Here is a 16,585-nt window from a genome sequence, read left to right on the forward strand (position 1 = left end):
CCACACTATCCCATCGAGTCCACTGTCCCTGTTTAGAAAGAGAGACTGCCTTGGCCCACCTTGCAGACTCCTCCTGATGGCGTATTTCCTGCACCACCATCTTCCGCCGCTCTGGTGCAGTGGCCTTACTCCAGACATCACGGCTAGTTAGCCCAAGGCCTCCTCTCCCTTGCTGAACATGACCCACAATGTCAGCATGTCTGAGGGCTGCTGTTGCCTCCTGGACTGCTTTTCCTGCCCTCCATTTGCGCCCGCTTGCCAAGGTCGGTGCGTTGTTGCTCACCACTGGGTCTCGAGATTCAGTGAGTGTCATCTGAAGCCTGGTTTTTGCACATTTGAATTCCTCTGTTAAACTGGTGAGGGGCAGCTTGAGGACACCATCTCCATAGAGGCCTATGGTGGTTAGGCATCGTGGAACTCCGAGCCACTTCTTCAAGTATTCTGTGACTCCTCTTTCCATCTTCTCCACTGTTGAGATTGGAACCTCATACACTATTAGGGGCCACAACACCCGTGGTAGGAGACCAAACTGCAGACACCAGGCTTTTAACTTTCCAGGTAGCTGGGTGTTATCGATGGATTGAAGGCTACTACTCATGGTTTTGCGCAGCTGTTGCACCTGGTCTTTGTCTTTCAGTCTTGCATCATACCACCTTCCAAGGCTTTTTACTGGTTGCTCAGACACTGTTGGGATTTGGTCATCTCCGATGTAGAATTTCAGGTCGGAGAGTACTCCCTTCACAATCGAGATGCTGCGTGACTTGGATGGTTTAATTTTCATACGGGCCCAGTTGATGTTCTCTTCGAGTTTTCTGAGCAGTCTCCTGGTGCATGGAACAGTGGTGGTCTAAAAAGATATTTTGATAAATGATGGTAAGCACATACAGTTGTACTTGACAATACCCATTGACCTCCATAATATTTGTTTTTCCTACTATGGAAGTCAATGAGCAGATACCATCATTTATTTTCATTTGTGTTCCCAAGATAAATGAAGGTCTTCCAGGTGTGAAATGACATTATGGTGAGTAATTCATGATAAATACGTCATTCTGGTGTAAACTAACACTTTAAATGGTTCTTCATAGTGATGCCATAGGTGTTTTGATGTTGGTGAATGTAAAGAGTCACAACATAAAGACAGCAATGTATTGGATGATAGCTGACAGGTGACAATTATAAAAATGTTCCTCCAGTGCAAAAGGTAAGTAAATTATGGAAAAAACATTTTTAATGTATTAAAACTGATATGCCTGGCCATTCTACAGTTTGTAGGACTCTTTTTTTTTCTGTTCAGCCTTTAACATTACACATTGGTCTCTCGTGATCTTACCCCAGTCTCTGTAGTTTACATTGAGGATTCTCCAGTGCAGCACAGAGCAACTTCACTCCTGAGTCTTCTAGTTTATTAGAGTTCAGATTCAGATCTATCAGATGCGAGGGGTTTGATCTCAGAGCTGAAAACAGAGCATCACAATCTTCCTCTGTGATATTACACTCCTCCAACCTATAAAGAACAATGACATACATCAGGAAATGCATATTCAGTATTCATACGCAGTTCAAAAAGTATGGCAACCTTCTATTTGTCTGCACAAATAAACTGTTCTAAACTGGACATAAGTATATATTCATGCTGTATGCAGATTCCTATGCTATTTTAGTTTACTAGATATTGTACGATATGTCCTACTTGTTTTTAGAGTCATGACTTAATGTATTTCAAACCTGTCATATTAAATCTGTAAATGATTATTTTCTAATTTCCTATCTGATGATGCGTTGTATGTTATGTTACCATAACAGACATACTTATCTACAATATATCAGAATAATTTTTTCTATTAATATGCAAATAAGGTGTTGAGTGAGACAAAGACACCTTTTCCCACCTAACAACTATTGGTCAGTTTTAATCTCACGTGGCTTACATCTCACAAAGTGAAAAGAAACACATTCTTCATCCTTAATATCTTCAGAGTAAAGTGAAATCTTTCCCCATTCATACTTTTTACTGTATGTTCCCTTAATTAATTGATCCTGGTTCTGACACATGGGACCAGGTCAATTTGATTCTAAGAGAGATGATCTCACCTCAGTTTCTGTAGTTTACAGTATGGCTTTTCCAGCACATTCGAGAGCATCATTCCTAAGTTCCCTGATTTTTTCCCAGATACATCCAGTTCTCTCAGGTATGAGGGGTTTGATCTCAGAGCTGAAGCCAAAGCAGAACCAGCCTCTTCTGTGTCTATAAAATCTGACATTCTGCATAAACAGCGATATCACACTTCACTCTTGGTTTAGAATATAATATCAAAACAGGTGCAATCATTAGTAGCAAGACAGTGGTTTGGTTAATAAAATAAGATTCTTTAAGGATATGATGTGATATAATGCTTGTTTATATAATGCCTATACATACATTCATTTTTCACTTAATTAAGATTTCTAGATTGGAGGTTGGCCCCAATCTAGGAGCTAAAGTCTTTGTCCACTTTTGTGGAGTCTTCTATGAAGAAGACGACCCTTTATAGTGACAGTGTTTCTCTATTTATATCCCAGAGGACCTCTCCATCTTCTTCAATGAGCTCTGTTGAGAAATGGAGGATATTCCGTAGTGAGGGTGCTACTCAACACTCACTGCATATCCAGAAATCCAAGAGAAGCCAGCAAAGAGCTTTGCTCCATAGGCATTCCTCCAGCCAAGATAGCTTCAGGAAAGAAAAGGGCTTGTTTTGGACTCTCCTCTTGGGAGCCATGTAATGCAGGCTACAACCACCCAAAACTAAGGTCCACAAACTAAAACTTCAAATGTACAATGAGGATAGCTAAAAACATACTGGCAAACGAAATGATTTTTTAGGAGGACTATTGAAATCATATGAATGGTTCCTACCGTGATTTAAGAAAGTCTGATAATACAACTAGGATGTTTGGAAAACAGCAGACAATAAAGCATTCCTCCAGGGGGTTTGAACCAGAAAACATGGCTTTTTCCCGACCTCCATGGAACAGAGATAGCCAGAAATTGGCACCATTGGTCCAGCTCTCAGACAGTCTTTCTAGACCTGCAATATCCGGCACGCCTTAGCATAACTTCCAAACCACTGGGATACTCACAGTGCACGCAACTTCTAGAACTTAGCATGGTGAGATGCTCTGCAGGTGCCCTAACATACTGTACTCATATGCACATCATGCACTGTTGTGGGAAAGTGGGATTACCGTAGGGCATTTCCGATAGCACCTTACCAGGCATAGTGTTGAGTTCCCTCACAAGGGAACTGTGGTCTACCACACTGCATTGCTATAAACCCAAGAGAATAAAGCAAAATAATTCCTCCCAAGATAACTAACAGTATGGTGCACTCCTTTAACTACTGAGTACATAAAAATTATTGTAAATGTGTGTATTTCTGTGAAAACACAGATGGTCTGGCCATCTTCCCAGATTGTTTCCTAACTGCCTATAGCCTGGGATGCTGGGATAGGCTCCAGCTCTCCCAAGCAGCTTTGGAGAATGGATGGATGATTAACAACAGGCAGCGTGCACCACAAGATACATTCTTGTTACGGAAGGTGGTGAGGAAGACGAGGAGGATGAGGAAATTCCAAAACATATAAACTGATATAAAACAAATGACTGATAAATATACACACACGACAGCAATATTAGACAATAATGGTTGAAGACCGGAACAAAGGCAGCGGGAAAATACATTAGCCTATACACCAGGGTTCCTCAAATCTTCCCCTGGAGGGCTGAAGCACTGCAGAGTTTATCTCCAACCCTAATAAAACACACCTAAGCAAGCTAATCAAGGTCTTAATTACCACTAGAAAATCACAGGTGGGTAAGTTTGATTACGGGTTGAAGCTAAACTCTGTAGTGCTCCGGCCCTCCAAGGTAAGAAATGAGGAACCCTGGTATACACAGACTAATGAAAACTAAACTAGAAACTGGTGAGGATAAATAATTAAATAGATGAGTAACATGTGATAACGATGACACTGGGGCAATAATTCTCTTCAGTGTCTTGTTTGGGGTATAAAAAATACTTTTTCATCAAATCCTTTTATCACTTATCATAGCTTGGTCTGTCTTGAGTATATGGGTCACATGATTTGCTTCAAGTTTTTTTTCATCAATTGGTCAGCCTGACCTATATCCAAAAAAATTATAATATTGCTAACATTAATTGTGAGCATTGTCTTAAGGTGTTAAAGAAGAAAATTGAGTTATATCTTGTTCATATTGTTATTTAGCAGATTTTGAAATATACAGTGAGGAAAATAAGTATTTGAACACACTGCTTTTTTGCAAGTTCTCCCACTTAGAAATCATGGAGGGGTCTGAAATTGTCATCGTAGGTGCATGTCCACTGTGAGAGACATAATAAGAGAAATCACAATGTATGATTTTTTAAAACTATTTATTTGTATGATACAGCTGCAAATAAGTATTTGAACACCTGAGAAATCAATGTTAATATTTGGTACAGTAGCCTTTGTTTGCAATTACAGAGGTCAAAGCTTCTCTATTGGGTTTAGGTCTGGAGACTGGCTAGGCCACGCCAGAACCCTGATATGCTTCTTACAGAGCCACTACTTGGTCATCCTGGCTGTGTGCTTCGGGCGATTGTCGTGTTGGAAGACCCAGCCTCGACCCATCTTCAATGCTCTAACTGAGGGAAGGAGGTTGTTCCCAAAAATCTCGCAATACATGGCCCCGGTCATCCTCTACTTAATACAGTGTGGTCGCCCTGTCCCATAAGCAGAAAAACACCCCAAAGCGTGATGCTACCACCCCCATGTTTCACAGTAGGGATGGTGTTCTTGGGATGGTACTCATCATTCTTCTTTCTCCAAACACGTTTAGTGGAATTATGACCAAAAAGTTATATTTTGGTCTCATCTGACCACATGACTTTCTTCCAAGACTCCTTTGGATCATCCAAATGGTCATTGGCAAACTTAAGACGGGCCTGGACATGTGATGGTTTAAGCAGGGAAACCTTCTGTGCCATGCATGATATCAAACCATGACGTCTTAGTGTTACCAACAGTAACCTTGGAAACTGAGGTCCCAGCTCTTTTCAGGTCATTGACCAGCTCCTCCCGTGTAGTTCTGGACTGATTTCTCACCCTTCTCAGGATTATTGAGACCCCACGAGGTGAGATCTTGCATGGAGCCCCAGTTCGAGGGAGACCATTTTTCACCAAGCTTCTTGGAAATTTCACCGTAGCCCTTTCCAGCCTTGTGGAGGTGTACAATTTTGTCTCTAAGGTATATGGACAGCTATTTGGTCTTGGCCATGTTAGTATTTGGATTCTTACTGATTGTATGGGGTGAAAAGGTGTCTTTATGCAGATAACGACCTCAAACAGGTGCATCTAATTTAGGATAATAAATGGAGTGGAGGTGGACATTTAAAAGGCAGACTAACATGTCTTTGAGGGTCAGAATTCTAGCTGATAGACAGGTGTTCAAATATTTATTTGCAGCTGTATCATACAAATAAATAGTTTAAAAAATCATACATTGTAATTTCTGGATTTTTTTTTAGATTATGTCTCTCACAGTGAACATGCACCTACAATGACAATTCTAGACCCCTCCATGATTTCTAAGTGGGAGAACTTGGAAAATAGCAGTGTGTTCAAATACTTATTTTCCTCACTGTAGTATCCCCTAACATATGTTGCCAGATTATGGTATAAAAATTGATTAACCACAATATTGACTATCTTTGTACTTTGAGTTGAAAAATTAAACAAAATTATAACATTTTCAGGTTAAACTGATATTAGAATATTAAGCATATACTATACCTCTCCATGAAACAGATATAGTTTAGATTGAGGGGTAGTTGAGGTAGTATACAAAATTAATAAATTGCCAATTTGTTATTGTATTGTCTAATTTTTTTTTGCAGGTGGAGGAGGAAAAGCACCAATGAAGATATTTAGAATTCTTAGTTAGGCCTAGTTACATTTAGTTATTTACATTTGTTGCTACTTGTAAACCTTTTTTTTACATTGTTTAAAATGGATGAAAAAATATTTGTGGCATGTTTTAGAACAAGAGGGGAAGTCAGAATAACATAATTTTTGCTGCAAATAAAAATAAATATTGATGACTTTGTCCTTTTTTTATACGATTCTTTCTGATCCCATTTTCTAAACCCTAGTTAGTGTGTAATGTTGCTATAATAACATAAATAATACCTGTAAAATGATAAAGCTCAAAGTTCACTGCCAGGCGATATATTTTCTTTAACAGAATTCGCTTTTCAAAGCCTACAGCGAACGGACTACAGCCCTCTACTTCCTGCTTTAATGACGTCACTAGAACAGTTTTTTGACTAAACTCCGCCCACAGGAATACGTCAGTCACCAGCTAAGATAACGGCATCTTTTTGAACATCTTTTTCATAAGTCCAGATAACACAAAAAATGACATGAAATAATTTTTTGCTCATCATTTTCCCCTCTTGCCTGTTTAAGGGTTAATATATAAAAACAAATTTAAAGGACTCGATCATACAGTATGTGTTTTTGAAATAAATAATCTTACCTCAGTATCTGCAGCTTACAGTCAGAATTCTCCAAAATAGGTGACAGCAGCTTTACTCCTGCATCACCTATGTCATTTCTAGACAGATTCAAATATCTCAGCTGTGAGGTGTTAGACCTCAGAAATGAATCGAGAGCAACAGCACCTTCATTTTTTACTCCACAACCATACAAGCTGCAAAGAACAAAGACCCTATTACCGAAATAATGCGACATACTGTATTAACAGAAAGCTCTTGTCAAGTCTAACTTTTTATTTCCTCTGCTTATTCCAGAGGTTTTCAACTCTGGCCCTCTAGATCCACTTTCCTGCAGAGTTTAGAACTAACCCTAATCAAACTCACCTGCCTGCAATTTTCTGGTCTTCCTGAAGACCTTGATTGTTTGATCAGGGCTGGAGTTAAGCCCTGTTTACACGTACACAGGGCTTGACATTAACACCCACCAACCCGCCAAATGCAGGTAGATTTCGGCTGTGGCGGGTAAGACAGCCACTCCCACTAGCCACTTTGGCAGGTTGAATATAATTTTTAAATTGTAGTTTTCTTAAAAGTTATGCGAAATGATAAACAATGCGCAATGCGACACTGCGAAACTACAACTCCCATGAGCACTCCATGCACCCAGCCCAACGCACAGAGACCGTTTGTTAAAACGCGCGAGCGATCAGCGGAGCGTTGTGGACCATAGCGGCACCTTCCAGAGAGCGCGCGAGAGCTGATTGTTTGCGAATGCACAAGAGGACGCAGTCTGAGTGCATACACACCTCGGGAAAGATAAAACAATTGCATGGAAGTGATTGAAGAAATCTAAATTGCGTGCACACTCTCAGGGCAAGAGCGAAGAGAAATTCAGCGCATACCTAAATGCACACGAAACCTGCCAGCTGAGAGGTTCACACATCCTTTTAATGTAACAATAATGCCCTCTCGACATTTAAAAGTCTTAAATCACTTTTATCAGAAACCATGATCAAGCTTATAAAATACAATCTGCATAAACAAGTTGACAGTAAAATTCATGTACATTTCGTGACAGTATTTATTTACTGCTATTGTTAATAAATATTTAAAGTGGTTGTCGAGGGGTTTTGTGTTTACCTTTTCAGTTAGTCTCCTACACCCCTGCTCCACTTTTAATATATTCATAATCTATGCCTTACTACAGTAGCATGTTTTCATGCACCTAAATATATGATATGATCTAAACTGATGTGGTACTGACCTGGTGGTCAGACTGCATTTGAAATTCATTCTGCATCTAATTTAGCTAAACCAAGTAAATTTGCTTGAATTAAAGTCATTTTAGGATGCCAATGTCAAGCTTAATTATATAAAATGATTTTTACCAGCAACAAAAATTGTGGCTAGTGAAAATGCTGAGTGGCATGTAACTTGGGACAACAACTAGCCACTTTGGCTGGTGAGGAAAAAAGTGAATGTCAAGTCCTGCACGTACATGGTTATTTTGAAAAACGGAGACATTTCCCTTCATTTGCACCCTTCGTTTACACGCATACAGAACTCGCCTATGAATCTGATTCTTTTAAAAAACTCTGGCCAGGGTTGAAATTTGAACAGCATAGAGTACTATATACTGCAAAAGTACTAACAGTATGGTAGTATGCTACTCCGAATATAGATCAAAACTGAGTTTACACTGTGCACTGTACAATTTTTGTTGCTTGTCAGATTGAGATATTAAGTTAAAGCAGACCGTGCCATATCAACAGTTTTTTTCATACTGTGGCCTCATACACACTGCAAAGTTTTTAACAACTAGCTATTCAGTTTGGTTCTGTACACCCTGCTCAGAATTTCTGTAAGTACGGTTGATACTACCTGAATTTCGCAGGAGCTTATTCGGAAGTAGAATATGGTTGTCACTCCCGTAAATTACTAAACTGTGTGTGTACAGAACAGGATTAGGTACTAAAAAGTGGAGTGACCACCGAATTTAGCTGCAGTGTGTATGTGGGCTGCATGATCTTATATAATGACTGACAGTGACTGGGCAATCTGTTTTATTATACTGTATTCAGACATCGTCATTACCCCTCACATGCAACCCAATAAATGACACAAATTCCTAGATTGCCCTTTTAATAAATGTCCCAAATCATCTGTTCACACTTCCAACATCTTTGCCTTTTACAGTTTTGCTAGTATTTATAAATCAGCACACATCAGAATGCCATTTAACCTACTGTACATGATGTCATTTGCACTATAAAGTCTTCTAAATTGAAAAGTATTAAGTGAAAGCAAATTCTTCATGTTTTTGGCATTTTCTAGTACGTCAGAATGCTTTACATATGAATGTTTTAACAAACAGTATAGAAGATATTTTTGATTTCCTTAAAGCAGTCTTCTTACATCAGCATTTCCTAACTAATCTTTCTGCTTTGTTCACACAAACATCAAAATGGTAGTTTACTTGCTAACGCTAAGAAAATTGCCAAGAGTGAAGTAGGATACTGTTATTCCAAAAACATGTACTATTTACCCTAAATAGAGAATTACCAGTAAACTACTCATAAGTGCGATATGAATGAAAGAGGTTAATTGAAGCTTGGTATGCAACTCTAAATTGTCTAGAGTTCTGAACTGTTATAGGGGCTGTCACACTGCAGGACTGCAGGTTCAGTCTGCAGCATCAATCTCACCTGAGTATTTGCAATTTACAATGAGGATTTTCCAATACAGCAGCTAAAAGCTTCATTCCTGTGTCCCCGAGTTCATTGCCATTCAGATTCAGTTGTGTTAGATGTGATGGGTTTGATCTCAGAGCCGAAACCAGAGTGGCACAACCTTGCTTTTTGACACCACAACCCTGCAACCTGCATAAGACAATGACACAAATATTAAGTTCATGATGCAGAGATCAATTAAGAAGAAACAGATGTTTTGTGTATACAGTATATATGTGTGTGCTTTTTAAAATGCCCTAATACGAACATAAACACTTATAATAAGTCTACTGTGCATTCAAAAAGTATTCCAACCCCTTCACTTTTTTCAATTCTGATATTTTGCAGCCTGATACAACAATCATTTAAATGTATTTTTATCACTAATTAATCTATACTTAGTACCTTGTAACGACAAAGTGAAAAGAATAATTTTCTAAATGTTTAAAAATGTATTAAAAATTAAAAGCTATTCAGAACATTTACCCAGTACTTGCTTGAAGAAGCTTTGGTAGCCTTTGGAGTCTTTCTGGTATGATGCAACAAGCTTTGTACACCTGGTTTATTTTTTTTTTGCCATTTTCCTGGCAAATTTTCTCAAGCTCCGTCAAGTTGGATGGGGAACGTTGGTAGACAGACATTTTCAGGTCTCTCCAGAGATGTTTGGGAGGTCTATGCCTAGACCACTCTAGGACATGCACAGAGATGTCCCTAAGAAACTCCTTTGTTTTCTTGGCTGTGTGTTTAGGGTCATTGTCCTGTTGGAAGCTGAACCTTTGGCCCAGTCTGAGGTCCTGAGCAACGCTAAACAGGTTTTCTTTAAGGAATCTCTCTACTTTGCTCCATTCAGCTTTCCCTTGACCCTGACCAGTCTACCAGTCCCTGCTGCTGAGAACATCCCCACAACATGATGGTGCCACCATTGGGATGGTATTGGGTATGTGATGAGCGGTGCCTGGGTTTATCCACACATAATATTCCAAATTGAAACCAGACAGTTCAATCTTGGTTTCATGAGACCAGAGAATCCTCTTCCTCACAGTCTCGGCTTTCATGGTTTTGCTCCACACAGAATCTCTATAGCTGTGAGTGACCACTCAGGCCCTTCTCCCACGATTGCTCAGTTTGGTCAAGTGCCCAGCACTTGGAAGAGTCTTGGTTGTGCCAATCTTCTTTCATTTTAGAACTATGTAGGCAACTGTGCTCTTGGGAACCTTCAGTGCAGCACACATTTTTTTAAGCCTTCCAAAGTCTGTGCCTTCCAACAATTCTGTCTCTGAGCTGTCTCTTGTTTGGGATGTGTCCGGCGGAACTGGCACGAATGGCCACCCTAGTCTAAATACTTTACTTATGCAAATTTGATATTAAATTTACAGAGGTTTCTAAAATTCAGTTTTCACTTTGTCATAATAGGGTACTGAGTGTAGATTAATGAGGAAAAAATTTTACATAGATTGTAGATTGTACAGTTTGTATCAGACTGCAACAAAACTGCAAAAAGTGAAGGGGTCTATATACTTTCTCAATGCACTGTATAGTTCATAGTTTATGTTAGGAATAACATACAGCCAGCCAGTAGATAAGCACAATAAATCCCAATAGTGGAGAGGTACTGTATCAACCTGAAGGGACTTATTTGTGATAACAACCAGCTGGATGTACATTTTCCCACTTATTGCACAGCTGCAACACGAGTTCCTAGACACAAAATATTGAATTGAAATATTTTATTATCTCTTTTGTAAGCAAAGCAAACCTTCCATAAAGACAAATAATTTCCTAGTGGCTTTAAGTTAATACATGTTTAACCCTTAAATGCATACCTCAGGTCTTTAGTGACCTGAAGCATCATCCAGTACCTGTTATGGTTTGCAAGAGACAGAACCCATGCACAGACGGATCAGGGTAACTTTATTTAACAAACAAAACAGGGAAAAACAAAGCCCATGAGGAGGTAAAACAACATGAAACAATGCAGACAAAATGCTAAAGAGACTTGACTTGGCTAAACTTAACAATAGACAAAGTGACAAAGACTTGACTTAACTTGACTTGATACAGGAACTTACAAAATTAACCAGGACAGGACAGCAAACACAAGGCCATTAAACAGAATAAAAAAAAGCCAGGGGCTGAGTCAAGCGGCAGGACAGGAGAGCACATGGTATGTCATTACAAGCAATAGCCATGTGCTTCCACACAAAACATGTGGACTGTCACAATCTTGACACAAGACTAGAAAAGCATTAAGGATAGAGGCAAGAATGTAACAGCACTCTTCCCCTTCATTTGTTTTTTGAAGTTAGGCCTTCACCTTTTAAATATTTCTCAATCTATTTATTATCAACAATTTAACACAACAAACACAGTTATGTAAAAACTGTATTCACAGTTAGGGGCTTCCTTGTTTGTGTCTGGCTAAGCCTGCACTCTGCTGCATCAAGTCGAACACACTAGTGTGATGGCTTTGAAAGGTAAACCTATTAACATCTGTCCCTATGAGTTTTGGAAAGACTTATCGCAAGAGGAAACATTATGTTTTAGTTGCATAACATTAGTTAATGGAAACACTGTCAATTCGCAAAAGTTATTTATCATTATTTAGAAATCTGTAATGGAAACCAGGCCTCTGACTGTTTATAGCCGTTCATTCATTCAAACTAGTCTTATTGATGTCACACTGCAATTTCATTGGTCCCTGTTTCCTGGTTTCTTGTTTTGTTCTCTGCCTGCCTCTCTGGATCATCTTCTGTTGCTTGTGTGGTGTTAATTTGGGTAGCTTGCCTATGACTTTGACACTTTGGTCCCGGAGAAGCAGTTTAGTGCAGTTTGTGACAGTGTGTGTCTGTGAATACCCTGCAATGGAATGGCCATCTGTCCAAAGTGTATCTTGCCTGTGACCCAAGATGCTGGGAAAGGCTCCAATCCTCCTGTGACGTTGCATATAAGCCAGTTTGGAAAATGGGAAAATGGATGAATGCATAGATGTATAGACTTAAATCAGGTGGTTGTTATCTGGGGATAACAGACCTTGGAATGTCTACAGTATCTGAATCACTGACTACTGACTAATCAGAATCAATCATTCCAGAGCACCATGTAACATGAATGTCTATGGTTGTGACCAAAAACCCTGCTGAAAAAAACAGCATCAAACCAGCATGGGAATTATGCTGGTCTATGCTGGTTTAGCTGGTGGTCACAGCATACCAGCACCAAAACACAACATATGCTGGTATGACCAGCGTGGGATGCTGGTGCTAATGCTGGTTTAGCTGGTGCTAATGCTGGTTTGTTGCTGGTTTATCTGGTGCTAATGCTGGTGCTGATGCTGGTTTGATGCTGGTTTAGCTGGTGTTCACTAGCAAACCAGCACCAAAACACAACATATGCTGGTCTTGCTGGTATGCTGTTTTTTCACCAGGGAAATCTGTAAATCACCTTTTAAAAGTCATATGATGCTGGTTATTTTAATGATGCAATGTTTTTGTTCACTTAGGATTTTATTAGGCAACTAGGTATTCCACAATCCTAGTCCATTAGTCATATGGCACAATGCATTCAGACTCAATCCTGCACTCCCATAGTCTCAAATGTGTGTACTACCACTGCAACATACCTTCAATTCTGAACAAATAACACACACACACACACCAAATATCTAACTTTAAACCCTGCTAGCAATGTTTTACAAATACATTTTTTCATAAGGACCTTGACATATGTGACTCTCAGAAAGACTTTACTTACTTCAATACCTCCAGTTTACAATGTGGACTTGCCAATTCAGCAGAAAGCAGTTCCATACCAGAGTCTCCTACTTTATTCCATGACAGTTCCAGCTCTCTCAGGTGTGAGGGGTTTGATCTCAGAACTGAAGCTAGAGCAGCACAACCTCTATCTGTGATACCACACTTCCGTAACCTGAAGAGAACAATAACACTTTAAGCTCTGTTAGAACATCCAGTCAAACAAAGACTACCCTATGCCTTAATAGGGGGTATCACACTGTATGAAATAGTTCCAGAACTGTTTTCCAGAAGTACCCACTACGCTAAAACTTTCTTGTGAATCGCATTAAGTTAATTATTACAATTTATAAAATTTTAAATATGGATATTTTTGTTACAAAATTACATTGATTACCGGCAGAAGACATATATTAACCCCTTGGAGCCATGTGGATTACCTCTGTAAAGGATAAATGCACTTTTTGAATGTTTAAATTTAGAAGTTGTTTCCTGATCCCTGATTTCTACCATTATAAAGCTTGGAAGAGCAAAGACTTTTACTAAACTAACTCTAAATGTGTTTGTCTGAAAGATGATGGACATATCTATCTCGGATTGCATGGGGGTGAGTAAATCATGGGGTCATTTTGATATTTGGCTGGAACAACACTTTAACATTTATGCCACGAAGGAAATCCAAAGTGATTTTGATGGGATGATGCGAAAATATTTCCATGTATTTCAGTTTAGCTAGCGCCATTAATTACTCAGCAAAACAGTGCTGTAAATAAAAGAAACTGAAACATGACTACAAAAGATTTAAAGACCACAACAATCAAGAGTGGTTCAGACCACAAAACAACTCAGTGATACGGTCTATTAGATGGTATCTTTGGCCACAGACCAGCTTACGCTGGTAATGCGCGGAAAAAAGACTCTGTTACATGGAATTTAAGTTAATTTAATTATGTTTCAAATACTTAATAATGCAAGTATTGTTTTTACAGAGGAACACATCTTTATATGAAAACAGTCACACCATGTTAACACTATGAGCAACAAACTAATAAACCCAACTTTGATTTGTTTAAAACTAAAAACAAATAATTTGTGCCTCACCCCAATGTCTCCAGATTACAGTAAGGATTCTCCAGAACTGCAGACAGCAAGTTTACTCCTGAATTTTGTATTTCAATATCATACAGATTCAGTTCTTTCAGGTGTGAGGGGTTTAGTTTTAAAGCAGAAGCCAGATCAGCACAACCTTCATATGTGATATAACATTGAGAGATCCTACATAAAGACAATGACACATAAGGACAACATTGTTTAGCTATTCCAATAACTTCTGGAAGACAAATCTAAATCTTATACCACACTGTAAAAAATTTACTCTAATTATGCAGCTGGTTGCCAGTAACTTACTGTAGAAGATAAAGACTGAAAATGTTTCATGTTCATTTGATAAATAAGCGCTTGCAACACTATATTATATATCCATGAAGTTACATGTTAAAGGAGCGGTGAATTAAGAAATCAATTTTAACTTGAGCATTTGTTATAATTGAAGTCATCCTACTTGAACGAACATCCTGTAAGTTTCAGAACTGAAAACGTCCTTGTTACTGAAATATCAACAGTTATGCCCAGCAAATGGCACATTCTGGAATGTGCCTATCTGTGACGCAGCCGATCATTTAAAAACTGCCTCCACAGAAAAACATCAATGTCTACTTCGGTAGCCCCGCCCACTGTGTCGCGCATGACATAGTAGGGAAGTGAAACTAGTGGCGCGATGCAAATCGCATAGAGCGTCCAATTAAGCAACCAACATGTTGTTGAAAACCTTCCCTCGAAATCTAATATTAGGAATGTGTGGCTGAAATTTATTTTAAAATAACTTCTTTTACTTGGGTAAAACACTGAGCGAACAAGCCACAGGGAGACTGTGATTAAAAGCAACGTGTGGTGCTTTGAGCCAATGGTTTATCGGGCAATTCAGAAGAGATGTATAAACTGCAATAAAAACTGTTTATTCGCATTTTCAGGTCACTTGATGCAAGTAAATCCCTATTTGGACAGGATTAGTTTTACAGGGGTAGATGGAGTAATGTAATTTTACAACAGTATGCCTGTAATACTGCACAGAGAAGCTCTTATAAAAATTGCTTTACCCCACCTCCCTACAGTATGTAAAACTAATACTAACTAATAGTCCGAATAGGACTTAAGTCACATAATTATTATTTGAAGATGACGCAATATATACTGTATGTGCTAAAACCTCTCCAAAAACACCCCATAAGTGTTTGGTTCCAAGTAAGATGCTTTTCTTGCCACCAAAGATAGCAATTAAAATTCTATTTAAATTCTTCTGATGACTGGTAAGGATAGTTTCATATGATCTTACGTCAGTTTCTCCAGTTTACAGTGAGCATCCCCCAGTGAAGGAAAGAGTAAGCTCATATCCGAGTTCCAGTTATTTCTAGACAGAGTCAGTTCTCTGATGTGTGAAGGACTTGATCCTAGAGCTGAAGCCAGTGCAGTAACACCTTCAGCAGCATTGTAAAGATCATTTAGGCTGTAAAAGAAAAAACAAAACTAGATACACTTGTTGGCGATTCTTTTAGATCTCTTAGATTGCGTGTTTGATCATTCACACTGTGTGATTGTCACTTGCACAAGCATCGATTTGCCTCGTGCAGTCTGAACACTGAATTAATAATAAAAATAAAAAAACGGAGAAATAGCAACACACAAAAGGAATCTCAGTAGACCATCCCACCCATTTGGTCTCTACGACTTGTAGGCTCTGACACCCAAACACTTTTTGTGCAATAAAAGGATACAATAGGGTACAATAGGGTTCCAGCGTGCGTTAACAATGGGAATTTGTTTATGGGAAAAATTAATCAAAGACTGAGCTAGATTCTTGTGCTAGATCTTCAAAGTAGCCAACCTTGGCCTTTTATTTGCAAAAAGGTGCTTTTATTATGACCCTGGACTGCAAAACCAGTCACAAGTGGGACATACATTTTTTAATGCCAAAATCATTAGGATATTAGTTAAAGATCATGTTCCATGAAGATATTTTCTAAATTTCTTACCATAATAATATAAAAATATATATTTATTATTACTAATATGTGATGATTAGGACTTTATTTGTACAACTTGAAATATTTTGATTCTTTTTTTGCAACCTCAGATTCCAGATTTTCAAATAGTTGTATATCGGCCAAATACTGTCCTATCGTAAAAAACCATACACCAATGGAAAGCCTATTTATTTATTTAATGCTTTCATGTGATGTATGAATCTCAATTTCAAAACTTGACCCTTATCAGTGTTTTTCTTGGTCCATGGTAACATTTTATAATCAAGGTTAATTAAACTTTATAAACTGATCTTGAGACAAAATACTGTAAAAAGTATTTATTTAAGTATTTAAAGTATTTATAATAAATTAAGAATATGCTTTATAAACTAAATATCACTTAAGAGTTTGTAAGACTGTGAAAAATAATTTAGTCGAGTAGTGTGTTTGTGTGTGTGTGTGTGGGGGGGGGGGGCTGGTAATTATCACGT

General features: G+C 38.5%; 1 protein-coding gene across 3 annotated transcripts in view; it reads right to left on the bottom strand.

Moving 5' to 3' along the window:
- LOC129437686 (NACHT, LRR and PYD domains-containing protein 3-like) overlaps positions 1-16,585 on the bottom strand; it is a 36,828-nt gene that overhangs the window by 12,650 nt on the left and 7,593 nt on the right. For all 3 annotated transcript variants that reach the window (XM_073863182.1, XM_073863183.1, XM_073863184.1), the window contains 7 exons: positions 15,407-15,577; positions 14,116-14,289; positions 13,016-13,189; positions 9,242-9,415; positions 6,578-6,751; positions 2,095-2,265; positions 1,334-1,507 (listed from right to left, as the gene is read on the bottom strand). In XM_073863182.1, coding sequence (XP_073719283.1) covers positions 1,334-1,507; positions 2,095-2,265; positions 6,578-6,751; positions 9,242-9,415; positions 13,016-13,189; positions 14,116-14,289; positions 15,407-15,577 — 1,212 coding nt within the window. The remainder of the gene's footprint in view (positions 1-1,333; positions 1,508-2,094; positions 2,266-6,577; positions 6,752-9,241; positions 9,416-13,015; positions 13,190-14,115; positions 14,290-15,406; positions 15,578-16,585) is intronic.

Source organism: Misgurnus anguillicaudatus, chromosome 24 (genome assembly GCF_027580225.2).
Source record: "Misgurnus anguillicaudatus chromosome 24, ASM2758022v2, whole genome shotgun sequence".
Classification (NCBI taxonomy): domain Eukaryota; kingdom Metazoa; phylum Chordata; class Actinopteri; order Cypriniformes; family Cobitidae; genus Misgurnus; species Misgurnus anguillicaudatus.